Source organism: Salmo salar, chromosome ssa18, assembly GCF_905237065.1.
Source record: "Salmo salar chromosome ssa18, Ssal_v3.1, whole genome shotgun sequence".
In the NCBI taxonomy this organism is placed as follows: domain Eukaryota; kingdom Metazoa; phylum Chordata; class Actinopteri; order Salmoniformes; family Salmonidae; genus Salmo; species Salmo salar.
The window spans coordinates 57,290,397-57,312,141 of NC_059459.1; the positions used below are offsets into that span (position 1 = coordinate 57,290,397).

The following is a 21,745-nucleotide window of genomic DNA, read 5'->3' on the forward strand; positions in this document are numbered from 1 at the left end:
GTCTAGTGCTCTATCCCATGTCTTTTTTTTCTCTATATAATTAGACCTTGGTTTCAGCCATTGGATTAATTGTGGGATCAAACAGATTTGTCTTGTTCTTAGGTGCTGAGCGTACCCCTCTGAGCGTACTGCTCTAAGGTTCCCAGTGCCCTGAGTTCAGCTCCTCCAACACATTGCCTTTGATGTGCTGCAGGCAGGACACACTGTGCGTGTACAGTGCATGAGCAGACACGAATAGGCACCCACTCTTGTTTTTAGTTTTTCGATTATTTTTGCACTTGTTTGACATTCTACTGCGCTGTTAGGAGCTAGTAACACAAGCATTTCTCTGCACCCGCTAGACCAATAAACTTTGATTTGATTTGACATAATCATGTGCAGACACACACACACACACACACACACACACACACACACACACACACACTGGAGCTTCAGAATCAGGGGCTTAAAAAGGCTAGCTCTACCTTTATATGGGATGAGGAATGATTGAATCATTCCATAGGCAGCAGAAAGAACAACCTGCACCACAATCAAGTGGGGCTTCTTGGACATTCTTCTGCATCTCTTCTCCTGCTGTTTTTCTATCCCTCTCTGTTTGGCATCATCAAACTAACAACTGCGATTATGCCCCCCTCTCCCTTCCCTTCCATCCCTTGTTCCCTTCCTCTCTCCATCACACAGCGTCAACCTTCATCGACACAGAGAGGAAGCCACTAGAATGCAGAATAGTCGTCAAATCAATTCCTCCTCTCCCTTCCACTTGCATCTCCTCTCCCCGCTCGTAATTTGTCACCTAGCAACCAGCCAGTCCGCTGGCTGTTGTTTCATCTCGAGCCTGTTTATGTTTCTGCCTCCGGTACAGAAGAGGCATGAACCACTTCAGTGCCAGTACTGTCCTCATCGCATACTATAGTCTGCCTCTGTATCTCTGTAGAGTATCAGAGCTCTCGTAGGGTTAACACTGTATTTCCATACAGGAGAGGTATGAACCACTTCAGCGCCACCACCTCCTAACCTCAACATATTTAATCCCCTCTCTCTAGTCTAAAGAGTATCACAGCTCTCGTAGGGTTATAACCATGCCTTTCCCATAACATTCCCACCAGCAAGGACTAGTCACGCGATAGCAGAGCCACTAATCACCTCCCTCTATCGATGATTATGGCCGCTGGGGCTCATCTGTGGGTGAAATGGCATGCGGTGTAACAATTGGTTGAAATGGCATGTGGTGTAACAATTGGTTGAAATGGCATGCGGTGTAACAATTGGTTGAAATGGCATGCGGTGTAACAATTGGGTGAAATGGCATGCGGTGTAACCGTTGGGTGAAATGGCATGCAGTGTAACAGTTGGGTGAAATGGCATGCGGTGTAACAATTGGGTGAAATGGTATGCAGTGTAACAGTTGGGTGAAATGGTATGCAGTGTAACAGTTGGGTGAAAAGGCATGCGGTGTAACAATTGGGTGAAATGGTATGCGGTATAACAGTTGGGTGAAATGGCATGCGGTGTAACAGTTGGGTGAAATGGCATGCGGTGTAACAGTTGGGTGAAATGGCATGCGGTGTAACAGTTGGGTGAAATGGCATGCGGTGTAACAGTTGGGTGAAATGGCATGCGGTGTAACAGTTGGGTGTAATGGCATGCGGTGTAACAGTTGGGTGAAATGGCATGCGGTGTAACAGTTGGGTGAAATGGCATGCGGTGTAACAGTTGGGTGAAAGGGCATGCGGTGTAACAGTTGGGTGAAAGGGCATGCGGTGTAACAGTTGGGTGAAAGGGCATGCGGTGTAACAGTTGGGTGAAAGGGCATGCGGTATAACAGTTGGGTAAAATGGCATGCGGTATAACAGTTGGGTGAAATGGCATGCGGTATAACAGTTGGGTGAAATGGCATGCGGTATAACAGTTGGGTGAAATGGCATGTGGTATAACAGTTGGGTGAAATGGCATGCGGTGTAACAGCTCTCATGAGTCTACTGGATGTTCTGCACATAGGTAGAAGAGAGCTTCTGGCCAAAGACATTTAGCTCATGCCCATGTATGAAAATTTGTTTGAATCGCTACTCAACATTCAACTCAATAGCAATCATCTGCATGTCCTTTGCATAGCATCCCATTTCCATTTGTTTGCTAATATGTAGTTTGTATGATTTTGCGTGTTGCAAATTAATATGGCACTTGAACTTACATGTGTGTATGTACGTACGTGCGTGCAAACAAGTGCTTGTGTGTGTGTGTGTGTGTGTGTGTGTGTTCGCCTACATTAACATCTTCAACCCTTCTCACTTAGAAAGAGCCCCTTGTTTACCACTAACAGCTCTGTCACCAACTGTCATGTTTATTCATGTCCTAGTTTGCATCTTACAGCCATTTTAACCAGACCTATAATTATGTAAAAAATCTCTGAACCATTAGAGCATACTCACAAATGTTGCAGGTAGCATTTTGGAAATACACAAACCGAGGGAAAAAGAGAGGGAGAGAGAGAGATACTTTCAGAAAGAGGAATAACATAGAAGAAATATCTACCTAGGTGCTATTAGCCATCATTTTCTTTTGTGGCTGCACACACACAGCCCCACCTGTTTGCCTAGCTCTCTCTCCCCGGCGTAATTGCACTGACATTTATATTGTCACCTGGAGCTGTTCTGTCAATTTCCATTACTGGGAGCCCAGGCTGTGGTGTTATGGTTGAGAGAGGAGGGAGGGAGGGAAGGAAGGAAGGAAAGAAGGAAGGGGAGTATCAAGGAGAGGATTGGAATGAAAGCGAAACTAACTACCTGCTAGAAAGACGCCTCTCGGCTTCCCCTGACCACACTGCTGTAGATCTCACTAAAGCAGTACTCCACTGACACCTCTGCTGCAACATGTGGTGCATACAAAAAACATATACATATGCCAGATCAAATACAAACATGAGCGCGTACATGCATGCACACTACACACCAAACGCACCCACACACACACTCACGCATCCCTCAGTAACCTTATGTTTAGTGTCCTCCGAGTCATTTGATAGCTTACAGTGCCTCCAGAATGTATTCACACCACTTGACTTTTTCCACATTTTGTTGTGTTACAGTCTGAATTTAAAATGGATTAAATTGATATTTTTGTCACTGGCCTACACACAGCACCCCACTATGTTAAAGTGGAATTATATTTATTGAAATTTGTACAAATTAATAATAAAAAAAAGCTGAACGTTTTCAACCCCTTTGTTATGGCATGCCTAAATAGGTTCCGGAGTAAAAAATGTGCCTAACAACTCATATAATAAATTGCATGAATTTACTCTGTACCCCACACATACAATTATCTGTAAGGTCCCTCAGTCGAGCAGTAAATTTCAACACAGATTCAACCACAAAGACCAGGGATCTTTTTCCAATGCCTCGCAAAGAAGGGCACCTTTTGGTAGATGTGTAAAACAAATTAGAAAGCAGACATTGAATATCCATATGAACATAGTGAAGTTATTAATTACACTTTGGAAGGTGTATCATACACCCAGTCACTACAAAGATACAGGTGTCCTTCCTAACTCAGTTGCCGGAGAGGAAGGAAACCACTCAGGGATTTCAACATGAGGCCAATGGAGACTTTAAAACATTTACTGAGTTTAATGGCTAGGATAGGAGAAAACTGAGGATCGATCAACAACATTGTAGTTACTCCACAATATTAACCTAATAGACAGGGTGAAAAGAAGGAAGCCTATACAGAATAAAAATATTCCAAACATGATCCTGTTTGCAACAAGGCACTAAAGTAAAACTCCAAAAAATGTGGCAAAGCAATTCAGTTTGGGGCAAATCCAATACAACACATTACCGAGTACCACCCTTCATATTTTCAAGCATAGTGGTGGATGCATCATGTTATGGGTATGCTTGTAATCGTTAAGGACTGGAGAGTTTTTCAGGATACTTTTTTTTAAATTGCGCTAAGCACAGGCAAAATCAGGAGGATAAATTGGCGCCGGAACAGAAGGCAGACGTTTTGCCCCCAACCGATTGTGTTTTTTTGTTCATTTATCTGCGTTGTTTGTAACTTATTTATTTTTCTATTTTTGTACATAATGTTGCCACTACCGTCTCTTATGACCGAAAATAACTTCTAGACATCAGGACTGTGATTACTCACCACGGACTAGCAGAATCCTTTTTCTTCTTCACGACTCTGACGAGCCCGAGGCGAAGGAAAATATCGGAGGATAATATAATAACGACGACAATATCAACATACAGCTGGCTGGTTACACGATGTACCGGCATCGGTACATAGAACAGCGGCATCTGGTAAGACAAGAGGCGGCGGTCTATGTATTTTTGTAAATTACAGCTGGTGCACGATATCTAAAGAAGTCTCGAGCCATTGGTCACCTGAGGTAGAGTTTCTCATGATAAGCTGCAGACCACATTACCTACTGAGAAAGTTTTCATCTATATTCTTTGTAGCTGTTTACATACCACCACAGTCAGAGGCTGGCACCAAGATAGCATTGAATGAGCTGTATTCCGCCATAAGCAAACAAGAACACGCTCACCCAGAAGTGGCGCTCCTAGTAGCCAGGGACTTTAATGCAGGGAAACTTAAATCAGTTTTACCTAATTTATATCAACATGTTAAATGTGCAACCAGAGGGAATATAACTCTGTACCACCTATACTCCACACACAGAGATGCATACAAAGCTCTCCCTCAAATCTTGGCAAATCTGACCATGATTCTATCGTCCTGATTCCTGCTTACAAGCAAAAATTAAAGCAGGAAGCACCAGTGACTAGATCAATAAAAAAGTGGTTAGATGAAGCAGATGCTAAGCTACAGGACTGTTTTACTAGCACAGACTAGAACATGTTCCGGGATTCCGCCAGTGGCATTGAGGAGTACACAACATCTGTCATTGGCTTCATCAAAAAGTGCATCGATAACGTCGTCCCCACAGTGACCGTACGTAACATACACCAACCAGAAACTATGGATTACATGCAGCATCAGCACTGAGCTAAAGGCTAGAGCTGCCGCTTTCAAGGAGCGAGACTCTAACCCAGAAGCTTATAAGAAATGCCCTCTGACGAACCATCAAACAGGCAAAGCGTCAATACAGGACTAAGGTCGAGTCGTACTACACCGGCTCTGATGCTCGTCGTATGTGGCAGGGCCTGCAAACCATTACAGACTACAAAGGGAAGCACAGCCGAGAGCTGCCCAGTAACACGAGCCTACCGGATGAGCTAAACTACTTCTATGCTCACTTCGAGGAAAATAACACTGAAACACACATGAGAGCACCAGCTGTACCGGAAGACTGTGTGATCACGCTCTCCGCAGCCGATGTGAGTAAGACCTTTAGACAGGTCACCATTCACAAGGCCGCAGGGCCAGATGGATTACCATGACGTGTACTGCGAGCATGCGCTGACCAACTAGCAAGTGTCTTCCCTGAAATGTTCAACCTCTCCCAGTCCGAGTCTGTAATACCAACATGTTTTAAGCAGACCACCATAGTGCCTGTGCCCAAGAACACTAAGGTAACCTGCCTAAATGACTACCAACCCGTAGCACTCACGTCTGTAGCCATGAAGTTCTTTGAAAGGCTGGTCATGGCTCACATAAACACCATCATCCCAGAAACCCTAGACCCACTGCAATTTGCATACCGCCCAACAGATCCACAGATGATGCGGTCTCTATTGCACTCCACTCTGCCCTTTCCTAGGAACAGCTATGTAAGAATGCTATTCATTGACTAGAGCTCAGCATTCAACACCATAGCGCCATCAAAGCTCATCAATAAGCTGCAACTGAATCCCGGATCCTGGACTTCCTGATGGGCCGCCCCCAGGTGGTAAAGGTAGGTAACAACACCACACTGATCCTCAACACAGGGGCTCCTCAGGGGTGTGTGCTCAGCCCCCTCCTGTACTCCCTGTTCACTCATGACTGCACGGCCAGGCACGACTCCAAAACCATCATTACATTTTCCGATGACACAACAGTGGTAGGCCTGATCACCAACAGCAACGAGACAGCCTATAGGGAGGAGGTCAGAGACCTGGCCATGTGCTGCCAGGACAACAACCTCTCCCTCAACGTGATCAAGACAAAGGAGATGATTGTGCGCTATAGGAAAAAGAGGACCAAGCACGCCCCCATTCTCATCAATGGGGCTGCAGTGGAGCAGGTTGAGAGCTTCAAGTTCCTTGGTGTCCACATCACCAGCAAACTAACATGGTCCAAGCACACCATGACAGTCGTGAAGCGGGCATGACAAAACCTATTCCCCCTCAGGAGACTGAAAAGATTTGGTATGGGTCCTCAGATCTTCAAAAGGTTCTACAGCTGCACCATCGAGAGCATCCTGACTGGTTGCATCACTGCCTGGTATGGCAACTGCTCGGCCTCCGACCGCAAGGCACTACAGAGGGTAGTGCGAAAGGCCCAGTACATCACTGGGGCCAAGCTTCCTGCCATCCAGGACCTCTATACCAGGCGGTGTCAGAGGAAGGCCCTAAAAATTGTCAACGACTCCAGCCACCCTAGTCATAGACTGTTCTCGCTACTACCACACGGCAAGTGGTACCGGAGCGCCAAGTCTAGGTCCAAGAGGCTTCTAAACAGCTTCTACCCCCAAGCCATATGACTCCTGAACATCTAGTCAAATGGCTACCCAGACTATTCACATTGACCCCCCCTCTCCACACCACTGCCACTCTCTGTTGTCATCTATGCATAGTCACTTTAATTAACTCCATCTACATTTGCATACTACCTCAACTAACCGGTGCCCCCGCACATTGACTCTGTACCGGTACCACCCTGTGTATATTGTTATTTTTTACTGCTCTTCTCTAATTACTTGTTACTTTTATCTCTTATTCTTATCTGTATTTTTTGAAACTGCACTGCCGGTTAGGGGCTTGTAAGTAAGCATTTCACTTTAAGGTCTACACCTGTTGTATTCGGCGCATGTGACTAATACAATTTGATTTGATTTGAATCCTAGAGGAAAACCTGGTTCAGTTTGCTTTCCACCAGACACTGGGAGATGAATTCCCCTTTCAACAGGAAAATAACCTAAAATACAATGACAAATCTACACTGGAATTGGTTACCAAGAAGACAGTGAATGTTCCCGATTGGCCGAGTTACAGCTTTGACATAAGTCTACTAGAAAATCTATGGCAAGACGTGAAAATGGTTGTCTAGCATCGATCAACAACCAATTTGACAGAGCTTGAAGGATTTTGAAGTGAATAATGTTGCACAATCCACAGGCCTTCCCTGTGGCTCAGTTGGTTGAGCATGGTGTTTGCAACGCCAGCATGGTGTGTGCAACGCCAGGGTTGTGGGTTCGATTCCCACAGGGTGCCAGTACAAAAAAAAAAAAATGTATGAAATGTATGCATTCACTACTGTAAGTCGCTCTGGATAAGAGCGTCTGCTAAATGACAAAAATGTAATGGAAAGCTCTTAAAGACTTACCCAGGAAGACGAACAGCTGTAATCACTGTCAAAGATGCTTTTACAAAGTATTGGCTCGGGGGTTTGTATACTTATATTACTTCGATATTTCTGTCTTAAATTTTCTATAAATTTGCTAAATGTCTAAAAAAAACTATTTTCCCTTTGTCATTATGGGGTATTGTGTGTAGCAGGGTGAGAATTCAGCCTGTAAAACAACATAATATGGAATAAGTCAAGGGGTATGAATACTTTCTGAAGGCATGGTAGGTGATGTTCCCTGAATGATCAACTATGTGACCATTTCAATATGAGTTCTGTATGCAGACTCTCTTCTAGGAGTAGTGCTCTAATCTTATCCCACTCTATAAAACCCATTACCCTCTCAACTACCTCAGGTCTAATGAAAAATACTAACCATTCATTCCAGCCAATACGATTTATCCCTGTCCCTTTTTATCACTGACTATTATTGGCTAAATTGGAAATGTATATGAAAGCGGTCATCAGTCTTACAGTTCTCTTGTTATGTGTTATAAATCCACACAGACCCATGCTACAGTGGGCCTTTTCAGAGTCTGCCAACCATTGATCTTTTTTACAGCCGCATTAAATATTTATCTCGATTGTGCTCACGGTGATAGTTCAACTTTGTCCATTGTGACATGTGCGTAAAGATCAAACTCCTGATAGCCTCATTTACTGCTGCTCAGTCAACACGATCCGGCTGTCATCTCATTTGCTTCTGGGCCTTAGCGATTTGCCACTTTCCCCAGACTGTTGACAGAGAAGACATGTCAATTCTCTCCTTTCCTTCCGCAAGTGGAAGGCTACAATGGTGAAACAATGCTAATAGCTCTTTATAGTCTCTACCCCACATTAATAATGCAGGGATCGGCTGAGCGAGCTTATAAAAAGTTATTTATCTGGGCCTGCTCCTTGTTTACACGATTAGTTGTATCCCCCATCAGCAAACAATGACCACCGCCTCCTCCCTGCCTCCCTGTCCCATATGAGTCAATTACAGACAGGGAAGGCGAGGGCGGACGAGGGCCGTCAATGCCACAGCTGAAGACTGAAAATAGGGAGGCCTTGTTGAGTATACCCACTGGCAGGCTGAGGTTGAGACGTCTGTTCCTGTATAACGTGAGAGACAGTTATATTTCTGTCTCTGTTATTCTGTTTTTTTCTTTCTCTCTCTCTCTCTCTCTCTCTCTCTCTCGCTGTCTCTCTCTCTCTCGCTGTCTCTCTCTCGCGCTGTCTCTCTCTCTCTCTCTCTCGTTGTCTCTCTCTCTTTCTCTCTCTGTCTCCCTATTTCTCGAACACTCTATTTCAATTTCTTTGGATCTCTGCCATCTTTTATTTCTCTCTGTCTTTCTCCCTCTCACGCTACAGGTTCATAAAAGTTTAAGCGATCTCCGATGGTTTCAGAAGCTGGTATATTGAGCTATACCTCTTTCTTCCTTCTGACTTTCTTTGCCCGTCTTCACTTGAATTATTTAACATGCGGTCACGCTATGACTCCCTGATAAAATAAAGGTTAAATAGAAATAAAAATGACATGGTTAGAAGAGAAAGGAGGAGTGTAGGTCTGGAATGTTGGTCGAGGATCTCTATACCGACTTTGGTCAATTCAGGGTGTTAATTTGTCTTCTCTTTCTCCAAAACGTTGATGAAGGGATGACTTCAGTCTGACTTCTCTCCATACTTTGCTTCCTCCCTCTTTTTATGTCCATTCAAAGAGCGTCAGTAGTCTGAGAAGATACATTTTCCACATGCATTCCGTGACTTTCCCTGAATGTAAGAACATCTTAAAGATCTGAGATCAGTTCTGGATTCAGACATCAAACACTGGACGGATCTGAAACGCCACAAACATAATATTTAATCACGCTTCTCACAACAACAAAAAAGATGATTCACATAATTGCTATCTGTCCGTTTGACAAAGACACACAGTGGTTGTCACCTTCATAGACCGTCATTTGTCTTATTTAATAAACCATTGTTTTGCGTCCCCAGTCTCTTTGAATGCCTATTTTGAGTTTGATGTATCTGTGTCTGTGTTTTGTTACGATTAGAGACACAAGCACAGTGTGGGTCTTTGACGAGGCAGAGAGGCATACATATGCAAATTTCACACCCACTGTTGGAACTTATTTACCTAATTAATGGATTAACATAAATCATTAGCGGCAGAGCGGGGGTGCTTGACACTGCTTACCCGGATCTGGTGACCCGGATCAAACAGTGAGCGGCCATCTTCTTTTTTTGACTAACCCCACTGCCACTGTGGAGTTCAGATGTGTGGCTGCCACTCTTATTCACTCCCACTCATAATCACACAAAGTAACCCTTTGGACACGTACAGAAAAGCCACAACCCACTGGGCACAGACGTCATTTCAACGTCTAGTTTCGATTCACATTTGGTTGAGTTGTCAACTAATGTGAATTCAACATGAAATCAAAACATATTCACCATGTCATTGGATTTAGGTTAATAGTAAGGTAGAAAAAAATCAGAAATTCCTATACGTTGATGACTTTTTGCAAATCAAATCAGTTTTTCACGTTGATTCAACGTCATCACATTGCTTTTTTTGTTGTTGAAATGAAACAAATGGAAACAACATTGATTCAACCAATTGTTGCCCAGTGGGAAGGCTCTGTACTGTATTTTTGCACATGAGCACAAATGTACACACTCACGCAAGCATGCGCAAACTCACACGTAACACTGGTATATAATTGATCTATCTGGCACAACATTGTGAGATATGAACATACCAAGTCAGAGAGAAGTACAGTCGTCTATTTAAAAAGCTATACTTTCTCCTCTAGTTGGGAATTAAGGTTAAAATTACATCAGGCTTCATACAGGCATCACATGACAATTTGCGAATTCAACATTGGTGCGTACAGCATATTCATTGTCATCATTCACAGTGAATTGTGAGGAAAAGCCAGGAAACTGTTTATCATCAAGTGCATATAAATAGTCGACTTCTAACAGTGTCCATTTTGTGTTTGTTTCTCTCCGTAGGGGCAGAGGATATGGGTTATTGCGTGTTTTGGAAGTGAACTTGAATAACTGAATATCTCTCTTTCAGGACACAGACACAATGATACTGCATCCCCAAAAGGAACAAAATGTCTTTCAATCCTTTCTTTCTTTCCTTCTCTTGCGCTTTTCTCTGCTACAATATGCAATGAATGTCATTTTTGTTTTGTTTTTCTTATATACCCCGTTGAAATCGAATATCCTTAACTTTCTGATTATCATCGTCAATACTGCTGTCCTTATTCTCTTTAACTATTGTGATAATTGTGATAATTTACATTTTGATATGGTTTTTTCTTCTTCTGGCTTCTCCATACTCCCTAAACTGGCTCTTGCACAAGATCTTTAAGAAAAGCAACTTGAGAAAATGTTTGCCTAGGAAAATATAACCTGCCAACCATTCGGAATATGATTGGCCACACCCCCTGCAATGGAACACCGATTCTAAGGAGCTTGTCCCTCCTACCAGCCACACCCACAGCCAAGACTAGCAGAAGTGGCTACTACTAATACTGAACTGCTTTTCCTTCATTCCCTTCCCCACTCAGAAACAAGCCCCACCCCCAATCTGCCCCCAACCCCTCTATGTGAAAATTAATTTGCTAACTCTTGTCTTTTTACTAACAAAAAGCTTAAGAATTTTCCAATTTACTATTTTCTTTTGTGATTTGGTTTTCCTTTACCTTTATCCTTTTAGTTTTTACAACTAACATTGTGTCATTCACGGAATGTGAGTCATCTGTTCTTTTTTCTACTTAATGTGTGAACTTACGTACTAACAAATAAAATGATATTGTTTTATCTCTTTTATTTTTCGACAACCCTTTAATACAAAAAAAAAGTTTCCAATTACTTTCTTTATTTCTTTATTTGGATGATTTGTATCATCCAAATTTTATTTAATTTTGGACATTTCAAGGATTGATTGGTTGGATTATTATCGCCTATTCTCAAATTAATTAACCTGTTTTTGTTTATCAAAAAGGCGAAATCTCCTTTATTTATTTTTGAAGTGTCCGTAATTGAGTTCACGGTTTGTCATTCTTTTTTTTTCTTTCTCCTCCCCCTGTTTTCTCCTGAAGCACGCAGGCATTGGACACGCTATGGTAAACAAACTGCATTATATGGTAGATATCATTCTAATTGTCTTTACTTTGGTTTGCCCTGGGTTTCCGTTATCTCTTTCTATTCCGTTTGCTCTTACTGAAAATACAAACTTCCATCGATTCCAAGGTAGCTGAAAAAAAATCACCTCTATTTGTCTTTCTTTTACTTTGTTTGTTACCAGTTTTTACCATCCAAAACTCCTCCCTTCCTTCCAAAAATGTTACCTATCCACTGAAAGAGGTCTGCCCTAAAATGATTAATTTAACAACAATTTTAAAAAAAAATTGTTACTTAGATTTTTTTCCCCCTTTTATTTGGTTATTTTTTTCCTCAAACACTATCCTTATGAAGAAATAAAGAATCATCTTTCAAGAAAGATACAGTAGCAACTTCTGAATTGACTATAACAAAATCTATCCAAAAAAAGTTACGATTTACTTCAGTTTTTCCCCCTATTAATTTTCTTGCAACAAGCGTACTTGAAGTGAACGTACATAGCGGACTCCATTGACAGAGAAATACCCCTACTATTACAACCCCAGTGGCAGGTATTAAGAACTAGGGCCATTTGGATAGTATTCTACTATGTGTGAAACTAGATTACCTATGTCTTTAGCATATCTAGTAAAACAGAATACTATTCAACTAGACTAACCTAGTAGACTTCTAAATTGACTGCAATAAAATATATAAGCCAACCTAGTTGACAGCACTGGTATTGTTCAGATTTAAATAGTTGCCAAAGGAATAGGTTGAACAATCTACGGGTTCTGTCGAGAATGCACTGCAGCAAATGAATATATCCAGGAGTACAGCTTGTAAAACAACATTGATTCTGTCTTCATTTTACGAGAGCAAAAGGTAAATTCCAGCTGCATAAAGACATCCATTTTGATAGTTTGCCACAGGTGAGGCTGCATGTGCCAAGACCTGTGGTTCCCACGCAAACAGGAATAGTTCAGGTCCGTATATACACCTCCTTATTTAGTGGCAAGAGGTCAGGCCATAAAGCAGGGCCTCAAATGAGGACCCGATCCCATTAGACCTATAGCGTGATTTACGACTGAGCTGGATCAGCTCTGAGCCCTTACCTAGACTCTCAACACCCAGCCTAATTAAATGCCATTGTCTCTGAATGGTAAATATTGTCCCCTTGTCCGCCACTAAGGCTTTATTGTGTATAACCAGACTGCTAGGAGTCAGGCAACAAAGACAGTGTTGCTACTGGTTTCCTGAAGGAAATGGGGAAAGTGATTTTTTTTTCTAGAAAGGGATAGAATGGACAAAATGAGAAAGGAGAGTATTAAAGGCTGGTTGGCGTATAAATACTGATGTGGTTGTTTTGTTAGAAGACGTTTCGGTAATCCGTGCCAATTAAAAAAATAAAAAATGCCCCAGAAGGATACAATTTTTTATTGCTTTACATAAGCAATTTTTTGGAATTACAGCATTGCCATGCACTAGTGTAAATGACTCAATTAACACTACTTGTTTATTACCAAAAAACTGTTGAAAACTCTAGGGAAGAAATTAAGATCTCATTTACAGTACATTACTTTCTTTCATGTATAACATTTGTGTAGGCATCTTATATTTCAGATGTTTTCATATTCAGTTTGTTAAGTGTGGAATATGAATGTTATTTACATGTTAGAGTCAAGGACATTAAACTAGTCAATAGTAAATTATTTCACAGATCTTCAAAAATTAGCACCCATAGTGGAACACATAGTAAAAGAGATTCTGTACTGTTTGATCTTTCCGGGTAGCTGTAGTTGGTTAGTTTCTTACTTCCTGTCACTGGATTTGCACAATGAAATAAAAACATGGGTTCTGCGCTCCCCAGTATTGTTGCATGACATGTAGGGGGATATCTCTTGGAATGTTTCAACTGTGTCCGATCTACTGTCTCCATCACTAACACTACCTTGTTACCTCTGAGTTTACTGGCCTCACCCCATGCATGTAAGAGTTGACCCCCCTTATCTTTTTTTGTATTTTTTTTTATAAACCAATGACATTAAAGCATATATGTATATGTATATATATCATGGCTATTATATATATTCATACATATATCAACCGTTCTAATATTATCTGTATGGCCTCGTAACTCAAGCCACCCCTGTTATTTTAGGGTTTTGTTTTCTTTTGATTAACTTTATTCTAATTTTATTACTTACTAAAACAAATAATACGACCTCACTCCTTACCTTGCTAGAAAAAAATAATAAGAAAAAAGGAAAAAATAAGAGTGGGAACGGCTTTTCATTTTCTAGGTGACTAGAAGAGTGTTGCCTACAGGAGGCTGTGTGAGCCATCCATCACAACTACACCTGAGTGGGAGTGGAAGCAAACCATAAGGGAAAAGCTAGCCTACGGAATAGCAAAACAAAGAACCAGCCTGAGACTATTGTTATTCCAGCCAGTTATGGGTTTCATAACTACTGTAAATTACTCAATCAATCAAACTCCAGTAGGTGTATGTTCAGAGTCACTTTTCCATTAGTGGCAATGTGTATTTATACCTGTAAGAGTAAGGGAAGGGATATGTAGGGTATTTTCGTTAGCTACTGTCACCTGCTAGTTATTAGCACATGCACACACATAGATTGAGATTGAAATCAAGGGATTTCATATAGCTCTTAGATTGAACAAATTCAATGTTACATTTGCCTTTCTATTCACCGTTGACAGTGGAAGCCTTTTTCCCCTCACTTAGATTTTCCAGTTCTTTAAAACCCTCTCCATTTTCCGTTGACTACATACATTTGTGGTTGCTACATCGGTTTTGTCCCTCATCGTACATTATCATTTTTGTTTTGTTTGAATCATGCACCCTGTTTGCATGCTGTTTTTTTCTGGCTAGCGTCATAGACATCTGCATCCTAACCCGAAAGTTGACTTCGCTGCTCTAGCCCAGCACGTGCCAGTAAGCACGCGTGTCTAGATGGGTGTTCTTTCCTTTGGCATTCTTGTCCTAATATCACCCTTAACCTCATTGCCTTTTCCTTTGCCCTTTTGTCTGGTGTAGAAGTGGTGCCCTCTGCCATTTTGTTTGGCTTTCTCTTTTCCCATTGCCGCCTCCTCTCAAAGTGTTTTTTGTTGTTGTGGTTTTGGTTTGATTGTTGTGTCCGTTGGTTCATGTTTGTTTTGTCTGATGGACTACTCCTTTAATATTCCATGTTGTCACCCAGGCATTCAGTGCATGGCTCATGTCCACCTTATTAGCTTGGATGGAATCATTTTGTTTCTTCTTAACCAAAACAAGCCCTTGTCACAAAAATAACACGCATTCAGTCCGAAAATCTGATCTGGTTGGACAAATCAAATTGCAGAGGACTTTAAAGACTCCTCCTAATTGTTTTACTACTACTACTACTACTACTACTACTACTACTACTACTCCTACTACTACTACTACTATTACTAAAACAATTTGTTACTAATACTACTGTATGAATCAAACCTTTGTTGTAACTGTACTAACAACCATTTTTGTGTCTGACTCTCCCTTACTTACTAAAGCACTAACCGTTCACCCTCCAACCCCACTCCTTAACTGCCCAACACACAACTAAAACTCCCCTCCATCCTTTACTGAGACTCGGGAATGGTCTCAAAATAGTTCCCCCTGCCCCTCCTCTGCCCCCTTGCGCTGCCTTCACGTCCACCAGCCCCCATCCTTCCTCTCACTAACCCAGGGTTCATAGAGTAATTGAAGGCATCAGTTGGATTAGCCCTCAGAGCTAAAGGCTTCATATTGATGGCTGAAGACTTCAGGATTAGGATCTTTCTCACTGAGTTCAGTCACTGCTAGTTGTCCAGTCCAGCTGCCAGCCACCTGTAAGAGGATTACTTGCTGAACAGACCCCCTCTCTCTGCTCAGACTCCCCACCCTCCTTTGACCTGTCTTAGGGCGAAAGGTCAAAGGGGGTGTTCATGGAACGTGTAGCTGTTGTGTGCGTTCGCAGACCAATGAAAAGCGTTTTCTTTGGATGATGTATTTGAGAAGCATTTAATTTGCCCTGCATTTTGACTAATACTGTACTGTATGTGAAATGAGTATTCAACGCTGATAACTAACTTTGCTTGACAATTGTAAATGTGGACTTTATGATGTTTGCCTCCTCAAACAGTTAAAAACTCTTCTGAAGGTAAGTAGTAAGAAATGATTTGCTAAAAGACCTACGCTTCAATCAGGTAAGGAATTTACTGTGAAGGTAAGACTGTCATTTTCTGTGCATGCTAAACCAAAAACACATTTACAATGTTGTCCTCAGTGAAGGAACTGTTAAAAGTGGTTAGCTACCTGAAGTGGTTAGAACCGTGCGTTGCCCCGCCTCCAAACAGTGTGTCGCAGACAAGTTACAGTAGTGACTTCAGAAAACGTTAGGCGTTAGAGCACTAAGGTGAAAGTAAAGGTGAACAAAACAACTCACCGCTGCCTCTGAGAAAATAAAGTCACATGATTACTTACTTGAAACATGAGTTGATCATGTTGATCATCTATATCCCAATTGATATTGGGTGTGCATGTGTTTCCAGTAACATGAAGCTTATAAACTCTATTGTTCCGACGCCTTCCATACCGGGATCACGGAGGCTAAGCTGTCAGTACAACAATGCTTTGGTACAGCCGCCCAGTCCCACTATCCAAGACAGCCTGCATGGCTTCACTTCGATGCACTTTTCTATGCAAGTATGCAGGCCCCCTCTTGAGTTTCCAGGATTTGTTCCAGACTATTGTTACGGTCAGAAGCCAGGCTATGCCAGACCATAGGAAATCAATGTAGGCAGTAGAGGAGCCACTTAGGGTGCTTCACCTGGTCTTCTCTCTGACACGGTGTGTGTGTGTGTGTGTGTGTGTGTGTGTGTGTGCACAATTGTGTGTTTGCAATAATGCATGTATGTATGTTATAGCTCCTTGTCCAGGCAGGCCCCTGATGCTGTCATGATGAGAGGGTATCCAGTAGAAGGAGAACTCTCTGGCGGTGGTTTCAGTGTCACAGAGCCCAGCATGGTCAATGAGCCAGTGACACGCTCAGCCAAGCACACCACAGGCCGCGCTATTAGAGCACAACGCTGAACTGCACTCCAGAGGTCTCCCATAGCCAGCCAAACAACAGGGCTGTAAATGTAATATCTTGAGTTGGAATAGACTAAGCTAGAGATCCGCAGTGTCGAGTTACCTCGGCTTACTAGTCCAGTAACTCATGGCATGTGGTTCACTGACCCATCTGGTCCAAATCAATGGGTGCTTTTTCCATACAGCCACACTGTCTATCGCCAGAGAATGGGGTTAATGAAAAATAAATGAGGTGTTAGGCAGTATGCCTTTTCCTTTGTCTCTTCACTTGGCAACAGGATGAGGGTTTGAATGAGACTGTACGGTTTACCAATAGCAGGTCACGTTGTGACCTTGTGGCAAAGCCAATCCCTGCTCTGGCCCTTATGAGTGTAAACAGCTCCTATCAGAGCTTTAGCAGGGATGAGAGGGACACACACACCACACAGCAGAGATCACACACTCCTAGCTCCAGTGCTTTGGAGAGATTTGAGTTGGCTGTGTCCTGTAATCAGGGTTAGGAATAGGAGCTTTCTCTTTCTCTCTCTGTCTCTCTCTGTCTCTCTTTCTCTGTCTCTGTCGCTCTCTCTTTCTCTGTCTCTCTGTCTGTTTGTGTGTGAATGCTTGCCAGAAAGGGGTTTGTACCCAATTCTCAGCTAGATAGTGGACTAAGATTAATGTAATCATCTACCTCTATGTAGCTTCCTACCCTCACTAAATGACTTTATTGCTGGCCTACAATATATGAAAAAACTGATTATACCATAGTTTCACAAAATATAAGGATGTTTTTTGGACTCTCAATGTGATATAATGTACAATAAGATATTGCTTTCTCGGTATAAATGTCCCGGAAACGGCCGCACATGGCGCTAATTGCCGGTTTGAAACGACGCTATGAAGTGGATTGGACAGCACTTTGTCCGCCGAACAATGTCCTCACATTAGGTCATTACAGCCAGTTTTGAATGCCACACAAGCCGGCGCATCAATGCGCCGATCAAAAGACCCGGCTATGCTGCAGAGAGGCACAGCGAAACCCTGTGCATCAACAGAGCTAGGATTTAAGTCTCCCTATTCCTTTTTGATTCTCAGGCTAGATGCTTACTAAGCTGGAACTGCGTGCTTTGTTTTACAAGGGGAATTGCAATCGTGTAATGGGAATCAATTACATAGCGCTAAGTCTATTGTCGGATTAAATGGAACGGCGGGTTGTAGCGTTACTATAGTGTTATTGCGGAGGCTAAATATAATATATTCGGTTCTGAGGAGCACAGTTTAGTTTGGCATGAGAAGGAATGCGCTGTCAAGGCATTTTTTTTTAAACGTAAATAAAAGAGGCACAGAAATGACCCTGGCTCCAATACATCAGTATGATGTAATTATCTCTAGTCTGACAAGGTGATCAATTTCTCTCCATGTGTTACTTTGGTCCAGTGACAACAAGATGGAAGCTTTTACCAAAAGCTGGTGACATTTTGTCGCGTCAGCTGCAACCCAGGATCAAATCACAAATTCATAGCTTGATGACATATTTATCTGTCTGATCGAGCTTGCACGGTGGGCATGCATTTGTCCCAGCCCAGCACGCACACACATATTCCACTGATCGTCAAATCGTCAAATTTGACGGCAATGGTAGTTGAATAGTTAAGGGCATGTTGAAACAAAGGTTGAAACAAAGGTTTCCAACCACTGTCCTATATCATACTCCATGCAGTAACCACATAGTTGTGGATGTGTCCTGTTTATACCTGCTTACCCAGAGTCCTTCAATCCTTTTTCTGCATGCCAACCAGTTTCATTTCTTTGACATGTTAGGTAAATAAATGCACTGGCTGAGCAATTTAAAGGGAAAGCAGGCAATTTCCCCTTCGTCACAAACCTCAGAATACGCCCTTTCATTATAACTCCTAGACCCATTTCTAATGTCTTCTGCTATATAATAGGATACGTGAGGAAATTTAAGTTTGATAGCACTCCCTGAATGATATCCCGGCACGGTTTGTAATAGAGTCAACATCGAAGTTAACACAGTTTAAGTAAGATAACTACACGGAACATTGCACCACTCCAAGAGGGTGTATAATTCATTTTGGCTAGTCTAATTTAGATGTAAAAATCGCAAAATATGTAATATTATTGCTTTAAAAGGAAACGTCCTGTGTAAAAGCAAGTACGCCGTAATCTAAATGCATTACCTATGTGGGTGGGAGGATCAGAGTATATTTTCTTACTCGATTACCCTATAGCGACCCACTCCATTCCACCCATGTTAAGAGTGCACCAAGTGCATTTTCTGCTTCTACAGAAATCATTGGTGAAAGAGCAATGGCTTTCAGCTTATGGTGCAGCTCTGTGAAAATGGCTTTACTGATTCTGCACTGTCCTCAATGGACGCTTTCCTTCTATGTTCCAGCATTAGGAAAGCTGATCATACAGTATGTATTCATGGATTACAGAATATACCTTTAAAGAAGTTGGATTGGTTCACTGACAGTCTACCTACAGTATAATGGATTGTCATTGGCTAGAATCCGGATCCAATCCTTTCATTTTGACAGAGAGGAAAGCGGTAGAGAATGAGCCAATAAAACCCTTCAGAAAGTTCCTATTTTTCTCTCGTCCTTAGCCCATTGATTTCATCCCAGTGGAACCTTTGTTGTGTTAACTTGTGGTCACTGTTGCCTTGAAACATCCTGACATCCTGTCTCGTGCCGTGCCAGGTGTTACCTCTAAGCCTCCAATATTAAGGCTTGTAGCCCATAAGGTGTTGCAGCCATTAAGAAATTATTCAGTTCACCTGTGATATACAGTGTAAACAAGCTTTACCATGTAATGCTGCCATCAGCACAAAAGCCTTGGGCCTCGTTCAAGGTAAAGTGGAGTGTTAGGCACCCTAATTGTACGTTTGGCAGCACTTTGAGAAGTTGAGCTGACTTTGACTGGCGCGCCATTCGTTTAATTGGGCTTGTTTTATTCTTGTTTAAAACTTAAATATGATTCATCCGAAACTATGACTTTCATTATTGGTAGTCAGCTCACAGTCTACCCTTTCAAATATTGAAATCGTGTTTGCATGTGTGTTTTCATGTGAGGCATGTGTGTTGAGAGAGTCAGAGAGAGAGAGAGTCAGAGAGAGAGAGTCAGAGAGAAGGATTGAGAGAATCAGAGATTGAGAGAGTCAGAGAGACGAAGTCCGGGTCAGAGATTGAGATAGTGAGAGAGAAGGAGTCAGAGGGTCAGAGATTGAGATAGTGAGAGAGAGAGTCAGAGATTGAGATAGTGAGAGAGAGAGTGAGAGAGAGAGTCAGAGAGAGAGGAGTCAGAGATTGAGATAGTGAGAGAGAGGGTCAGAGCGAGAAGGAGTCATAGGGTCAGAGAGAGAGAGGGTCAGAGAGAGAGAGAGAGAGGGTCAGAGAGAGAGAGAGAGGGTCAGAGAGAGAGAGTCAGAGATTGAGATAGTGTGAGAGAGAGTCAGAGTGAGAGAGGAGTCAGAGATTGAGATAGTGAGAGAGAGGGTCAGAGAGAGTGAGAGAGAGGGTGAGAGAGAGGGTCAGAGAGAGAGAGAGAGAGAGGGTCAGAGAGAGAGAGAGAGAGAGAGGGTCAGAGAGAGAGAGAGAGAGAGGGTCAGAGAGAGAGAGAGAGAGAGAGAGAGAGGGTCAGAGAGAGAGAGAGAGAGGGTCAGAGAGAGAGAGAGAGAGAGTCAGAGTGAGAGAGGAGTCAGAGTGAGAGAGGAGTGAGATTGAGATAGTGAGAGAGAGGGCCAGAGAGAGAGAGAGAGGGTCAGAGAGAGCGAGAGAGGGTCAGAGAGAGAGAGGGTCAGAGAGAGAGAGGGTCAGAGAGAGAGGGTCAGAGACAGAGAGAGAGAGAGAGAGAGAGAGAGGGTCAGAGAGAGAGAGAGAGGGTCAGAGAGAGAGAGAGAGAGAGAGAGAGGGTCAGAGAGAGAGAGAGAGAGGGTCAGAGAGAGAGAGAGAGAGAGTCAGAGTGAGAGAGGAGTCAGAGTGAGAGAGGAGTGAGATTGAGATAGTGAGAGAGAGGGCCAGAGAGAGAGAGAGAGGGTCAGAGAGAGCGAGAGAGGGTCAGAGAGAGAGAGGGTCAGAGAGAGAGAGGGTCAGAGAGAGAGGGTCAGAGACAGAGAGAGAGAGAGAGAGAGAGAGAGGGTCAGAGAGAGAGAGAGAGGGTCAGAGAGAGAGAGAGAGAGGGTCAGAGAGAGAGAGAGAGAGGGTCAGAGAGAGAGAGAGAGAAGGAGTCATAGGGTCAGAGAGAGAGAGAGAGAGAGGGTCAGAGAGAGAGAGAGAGAAGGAGTCATAGGGTCAGAGAGAGAGAGAGAGAGAGGGTCAGAGAGAGAGGGTCAGAGAGAGAGGGTCAGAGAGAGAGAGAGAGGGTCAGAGAGAGGGTCAGAGAGAGAGAGAGAGGGTCAGAGAGACAAGGAATCAAAGATTGAGATAGCGAGAGAAAAGGAGACGAAGATTGAGATAGCGAGAGAGAAGGAGACGAAGATTGAGATAGCGAGAGAGAAGGAGACGAAGATTGAGATAGCGAGAGAGAAGGAGACGAAGATTGAGATAGCGAGAGAGAAGGAGACAAAGATTGAGATAGCGAGAGAGAGAAGGAGACGAAGATTGAGATAGCGAGAGAGAGAAGGAGACGAAGATTGAGATAGCGAGAGAGAGAAGGAGACGAAGATTGAGATAGCGAGAGAGAGAAGGAGACGAAGATTGAGATAGCGAGAGAGAGAAGGAGACGAAGATTGAGATAGCGAGAGAGAGAAGGAGACGAAGATTGAGATAGCGAGAGAGAGAAGGAGACGAAGATTGAGATAGCGAGAGAGAGAAGGAGACGAAGATTGAGATAGCGAGAGAGAGAAGGAGACGAAGATTGAGATAGCGAGAGAGAGAAGGAGACGAAGATTGAGATAGCGAGAGAGAAGGAGACGAAGATTGAGATAGCGAGAGAGAAGGAGACGAAGATTGAGATAGCGAGAGAGAAGGAGACGAAGATTGAGATAGCGAGAGAGAAGGAGACGAA

General features: G+C 42.8%; 1 protein-coding gene across 2 annotated transcripts in view; it reads left to right on the forward strand.

Annotated features, from left to right (window-relative positions):
- Positions 1 to 21,745, forward strand: part of LOC106577539 (neurexin-2) — a 936,116-nt gene that overhangs the window by 448,186 nt on the left and 466,185 nt on the right. For both annotated transcript variants that reach the window (XM_045701329.1, XM_045701330.1), the window contains exon 7: positions 11,622 to 11,645. In XM_045701329.1, coding sequence (XP_045557285.1) covers positions 11,622 to 11,645 — 24 coding nt within the window. The remainder of the gene's footprint in view (positions 1 to 11,621; positions 11,646 to 21,745) is intronic.